The sequence below is a fragment of the Poromitra crassiceps genome, assembly GCF_964638095.1.
Source record: "Poromitra crassiceps genome assembly, chromosome: 25".
NCBI classification, from domain to species: domain Eukaryota; kingdom Metazoa; phylum Chordata; class Actinopteri; order Beryciformes; family Melamphaidae; genus Poromitra; species Poromitra crassiceps.
This window is the reverse complement of record NC_139649.1, coordinates 1,677,038-1,683,190: the sequence shown is the minus strand read 5'-3', so window position 1 is coordinate 1,683,190 and position 6,153 is coordinate 1,677,038. Positions and strand designations below refer to the sequence as shown.

General features: G+C 41.6%; 1 protein-coding gene across 1 annotated transcript; it reads right to left on the bottom strand.

The window, feature by feature from the left end:
- Positions 1-370: 370 nt before the first annotated feature.
- Positions 371-4,524, bottom strand: barx1 (BARX homeobox 1). The gene is made up of 4 exons (XM_083660681.1): positions 3,922-4,524; positions 2,083-2,350; positions 1,553-1,637; positions 371-927 (listed from the first exon to the last, which is right to left on the bottom strand). The coding sequence occupies exons 1-4, from the start codon at positions 4,121-4,123 to the stop codon at positions 760-762; spliced, it is 723 nt and encodes a 240-aa protein (XP_083516807.1). The 5' UTR covers positions 4,124-4,524; the 3' UTR covers positions 371-759.
- Positions 4,525-6,153: the final 1,629 nt, after the last annotated feature.

Genomic DNA, 6,153 nt, shown 5'->3' with positions numbered 1-6,153 from the left:
GAGATGCATGGTTCCTACTAAATGGGGATGTGATTTTCTTGATTAAGAGATGGGGATGCAATAAACGATGCATTCGTCTTTGTATGTCTGTCTGTCTGTCTGTCTCTCTGTCAAGCACATCCATTTGCGTGTGCACCATTTGCCATGACATGCTCTCCAAAACTTAACGAGACGTTTTCTGATGCTGACGCTATGTTAGGCCCTGTGCCATGTGAAAGAGTGTGGCTGATAAGCCTATAATCTATATATATCATCATCACCGGCATAACAGCCCATATATTCACTTGTAAGCATATCAAAAGCCCAGCATGGGCATATTTGCCTTTAGAATGAAAGGAGAACCGTATTAGTGAAAATATATTTAATAATTAAACATTGTTTACACAAAAGGAATGCAAAAAACGGAAGAGTGAAAGTGGGTCCTAGAATATGAAAGGGTAAGACCTACTGCAAAGGTTTGTGTTTCTCTCCTCAGCAGCGGGTGAGTTCGTGGTGAGGGAATGCATGGTGGGGCAACTGAGACAAAACACATGGGTCTTGGAAGATGATGGCTTGCAGCAGCCCACGCCTGTCAGTCCTTTGCAAGAGGAAATATAGGAGGCTGCAAAAGAAGTTCCGCCTTCGGGAAGATCAGTGCAGATCTTCTCCATGCCGTAATGCCATTTTGGGTTTTGGGGCCTTATCCAAGAGACGTGCATGGAGCGTCCAGACGTTGCGCACACGAGTCAAAATTCAGAGTCAAAAATATGTGGGTCAGGGTCACTCCTCCTGGTTGTTGTCTGAGTGGGAGCTGGAGGCTTCAGACTGACGGTCCAGCTCACCAGCAGACCTTTCTTGTTCAGAGAGCTGCTCGCTAGTGGGGATGGAGTTCTTCTTGGGACGGCCTTTGGGTTTAGTGGGCGACTCCAGGCCTCCTCCTTGTAACACCTGCGGATCAAATGTGAAGAGAAAAGTCCAGTTTAGGTTGATTGAGGCATACCTACAGACAGGCATGTGGTGGTAAATGCAAAGAAGGGTGAATGACCTATGACCTCGTGATCATAAGGCCCAGCAATAATGATCAAAAATCAATTATATACTCTCAGAAAATCATTCATTTATGCTGTTTTTTCCTGGAAAGACACCATAATATATATTTACTTACTATGATGATTGATCTTTGGTCAACATTGTTTTTAATAAGCTATATAAATAAAATTGACCTTGACTAGACTATATACAATGGATTTGATATTATAAAAGTTGTATACACCTGTAAAGGTGGTAACAGCTATAACTGCTAATAAAAAGAGGTGCAAACTGATTTATACGTGGATTTACATTACAATACATCCCATACTGTACATCTAAGTCTAAGCCCTAATGCAAAAGTCAATTGATTCCATGCTAACCCATTGCAGTTAATTTCCCATAAGGTATTGCACAATTAACGTATAGTCTAAAACAGAACTGATCCCAACAGGTTCTTGTTGTATTAACCTTATGTACACTTGTACATACATCACACAACATCATTATGACAATCATTATCATAATCATAAAGAGAACTTACTATTTTCTTCCATTTCATCCTTCTATTCTGGTACCACGTTTTCACTTGCAGCTGACTGAGGCCCAAAGACTCAGCAAGATCTATTCTGTGGGTGGAATAAAAGTAAATAAATAAATAAATCTTACATTATATAGCCTACTGTATTTAGTCATATGTCTTATTGCTTTTAATAATATGCCGTTTTGGTGTGAGATTTCTTTCTCATTCCCTCTTTTTCTTACATGATTATAGCAAGGGTGATTCAATATAAACCATTCCCAGAAAAAATTATATAAACTAAATTTCTTGAACAAATTGGAGCAATGATGCCTGATGATTATTATTTGGTCAACGCTATATATATTTTTAAGTTAGCCTATGGCATGACAATGTAAATAATAATAATAATAATAATATGCTGTAATGCCAATATTAATCAGCTACATAACATCAACAGCAATAATAATACCTATAGCCTGATAACATAATACCATTTTGCTGGACCTGGTCCAAAACGACAGTATTAAATGTGGACTTGCGCCTTGCCGTACCTGTCGGGTGTGGAGAGGTATTTCTGCTTCTCAAAGCGCTTCTCCAGGCCCATGAGCTGCAGCTCGGTGAACACCGTGCGGCTGCGCCGACCCTTCTTGCTCTTGCTGCCTGGGTCGCCGTGGCCGTGCTCCAGCTTCCCCCGGAGGTGCAGGTCCAGCGGCAGGTGGTGGGACACCGGGCCGACCAGGCCCGGGGGTCCGGCCAGCAGCGGGCAAGAGAGCGGGGACATGCCGGGGAACTTCAGTAGGCTCGTCTGGTCCTTCAGCACTGGGGGAGGGAGGGACGAAAAGGGGGAAGAAAATCATGGAGCGTGTTTAATAAGTGTAACTGAGGCGAGGCTATAGTTGTTTTTATTGGTCCTGCAGAGCTCCGGGGGCCATTGAAGGAGTCTCCAGCAAAATAAAAAAATATTTAACATTATTTTGTATTTCACTCAGAGGTTATCAGACCCTTATAATTATCCACACTCTTGTGAAGACAAATGTAGCCTATGTAACCTACACATATCGTGACAATAAAATCCTCTCAGATCAGGGTCAATAGGGTCAAATGAAATGTGGGCCCATGATGGGAGTCCTCCTCGATATGAAAAAGTGAATGAACCCCTGGCCCATGCCTCATAGGATTTATATCACTAATTATTTAATGTGTTTAAATATGACCGTGCTATGGGTGCATGAGTGGTTTCGGGACGTTGCCAGGACAACAATAATAATTAGGCCTAATATTTTGTGACGATTTTTTTAATATAGGCTATGTCATGTGACTTTAAAAGGCAACTGCTCAACAATTAATATGTCAATCCTGCACCTATTGCTTCATAATATAAAAGATAATATTTGGAGGATGGTTTTCCTATAAATTGGAATGAATGGGGGGGGGGGGGTCTACAGGTCTACACTTGTCAACACCGTTTTCATTGTTTTCAGCACATACATTCTTTTAATCTATTGGTTCTGGGTCGAAAACCTGAGACACGACGCGCGTCTTTGCGCAATTCTCCGTTTTTCGATTGGTTCCATGAACCGGCCTTTGTTACAGAAACGAATGTATGTTCTGTATCGTGCTATTTAAATAGCCTACCATATAACTATAATCACTAGAATATTTTAATCTGAGCTCTTTACGCACTTCAGCATGATGCACCTGTATCCAAACATATCACAATTTTACGCACCCTGGGCAAAATATCTAAGCTTGTATTGAGTCTTGTTTTGAGCCCCCATTTTCCTTAAAACAACTGAAATCTGCCAATATGGGTGAGATAGATAACTGCACGTGTTTCTAATGTAAATCAACTTGTTCCATAAGATACATTTTCTTGACACTGTGGAGCGATCGGACTTATCCTGCTTATTTCAAGTAGCCTAATTAATTCTGCAGAAATCAAGAAAACAGGAAAGAACCAAAACTGCATTTTAAATAAATGAACTATCTGACCTCACACTGGTAGATTGTGTCATTATTTTGTTTAAGAAATAATATTTTCAGACGCAACAAACGAACAAACAAACAAACACACACACACACAAACACACACACACACACACACACACACACACACACACACACACACACACACACACACACACACACACACACACACACACACACACACACACACACACACAGAATGACTTATTCCAAGCATGCGCTGCTTTTAATGCGGGAAGCTCATCGTAATATCCCACGCACGCAAATAATAACCAGTCGGCTATACAGAATTAAAATTCTACAAAATTCGCTCTTCGCTGCAATGCCAGACCGCTCATGTCGACATGGACCGTCACCTATTCTAACTTTCCATAGCCAAAGGGTTGAAATCTGCTGCAGCTTACCCAGGTGGCTGTGGAAAGGCCGGGCCGACAGGAGAGCTTGCACCCCAAATTTGAGCAGCTCCCCGGCTGGGGCGGACACCTTGTGCTCCGGATGGTCGGTCAGGATCTCCTCGATCATGAAACTCCTGTAACGATGGGATCTGTGGTCGAGGTGAGCCTCCGGGGGATAGTAATGCGCCCCCAGGTCCAAGGGATGCTGCATTATCGGAGTTTTTCTTTCTGCTAATGTCACCGTAAAAGATGCCAAGCGATTACGCACCGCTTCTCACTCATTCAGTGTCCCAAGCCAGCGCGCATATTCCCTGTATAGACTGGAGAGCGGTGCTGTGGAGAGAAATATCCTCAGGTTTTGGATTAAAAATAAAATAAAAAAAATCCAGGTAAATTGTGACTTCGCGTCCGCGCGTCCTCGTCGCGTTTTGCGCGCTACTGGGGCCACAATTTGGTTGAATTTGGCGAGGAAACGGGGCACCAGGCGCAAACCTTTGACCCAATACTTCCAAAGCCAGCCTTGTTCATGCCCAGTGTGTGTTTGTATCTGTGTGTGTGAGTGAGTGAGAGAAAGAGTTGTAGAGCTCTGAGCGATTTGTCAGCCGCCGAGCGCGTCACCTTGGCAGTGAATTGAGGAATAAGCTTTGGGTTTTATGAGTCTCGTCTCTTAGCTCCACCCCAGCCCAGGCTCAGGGCTCGTCTATACTCGCTGCCTTCCCAGGACCCAAAGTTAAAATGCGAAGTCCTCCTGCATGGTTGCAAGCTAGATCAGGGAGGGGGAGGGAATTAGGACCTAAAAACGTCAGGCATTTTAAATCCCCTGCAGAAAATGAGTGTATATGAACTATAGGTTTTCAGTGGTATACAATAAATGTAACCCTCTGACAATGTCAATGTCCAGTGTGGTAAAATTACCTTATACTTTTTTTTTTGCCTGATTGTATAATTTTTTTTAGGAGACACAACTGTCTAAGGCATGAGAGAATTTTGCTCAAAATTGTCGAGGGAGGCTTATGAGTTTTCAGATGATGAGGATTTTCATGCACCATATGCCTGGAATGAGTTACAAGATGTTTTAAACATGAAATCTTTACCCCCTCTGGACATGTTTAAAAACACTCTAAAATCTGTTCTTATAGAACAATGTCATTGCATGTGAAATGTGCGATTGTCAAGTTTCTTTTTAGCCCTTCTTTTTAGCCTTTAATCCTTGTAGTCTGTGTTTGCTTATTGTATTTCTGTCTGTATTCTGTGATGTTATTTGTCCCTGTTTGTATTCTTGTTTTTTTTTTACATGAAACCTTTTATTTTGCTGTCCATCTTGACCAGGACTCCCTGGCAGAAGAGATATTGTATCTCAATGGGACCTTCCTGGTAAAAGGATAAAAAAAAAAAAAAAAAAAAAAAAATGAAGTGGGACAGGTTACTCTGTCAGTAGAGGATGCTGCTGAGAGAGGAAGTGATATCAGCTGAGATGATGCTCCAAAATGTGGAGCCTTTTGGGCCAGACGCATCTGCATTTTCATATGAACTGAGAATTGATGTCCAGTCCATAAGGGACGTTCAATAAGAAAAATAATTTAACTTTTCACTGCAACATATTTTTTCATCCAAGAGACTGGAAAAAAGAGAGGCCTGTATGAATACTTTTTCTGCCAGGTCTCAAGGCCATATAAAGATTTGAATATAGCCTATACTCCAGTGCTTACAACACACACCCAGCCTTATAAAGAATTTTTTTATTATAGAGTATACCAGTATATATTTACTTTTTTTCCACAGGCAACACGATTATCCAATGCATTTGGATGTGACAGACCATACCAGCAAAATCAGATTATTTTTTTAGCATAATTATTTTGGGGGAAATATGATTTGCTTGCTACTGCAGATGTTTATGCTGTTTTATGAAGAAGAAGAAAACATCTCATTGGCACATAGGATTGATGGCTGTTTGTTTTGTGAAGTTGTGACAAATAAACGTCATCACCTTCGGCCTCACACTTGTTCATGTTAATGCAGTATAGCAGTAGGCTACAATATGTCTGTGTACATGAGGCCATTACAAACATCAGCTGATCATATCAGTGTCTGAGGGAAAAGCCACCATGCTAGAGATCACATGGCCCATTCCACAGCACCTCTGGGATTTTTCCTTTGAGGTTATTTGCCCCAAAAAATGAGAAATATCCACCACAGCATATTTTTAGCATGACCCCGGGTTTATGGTCTTCTAAAATC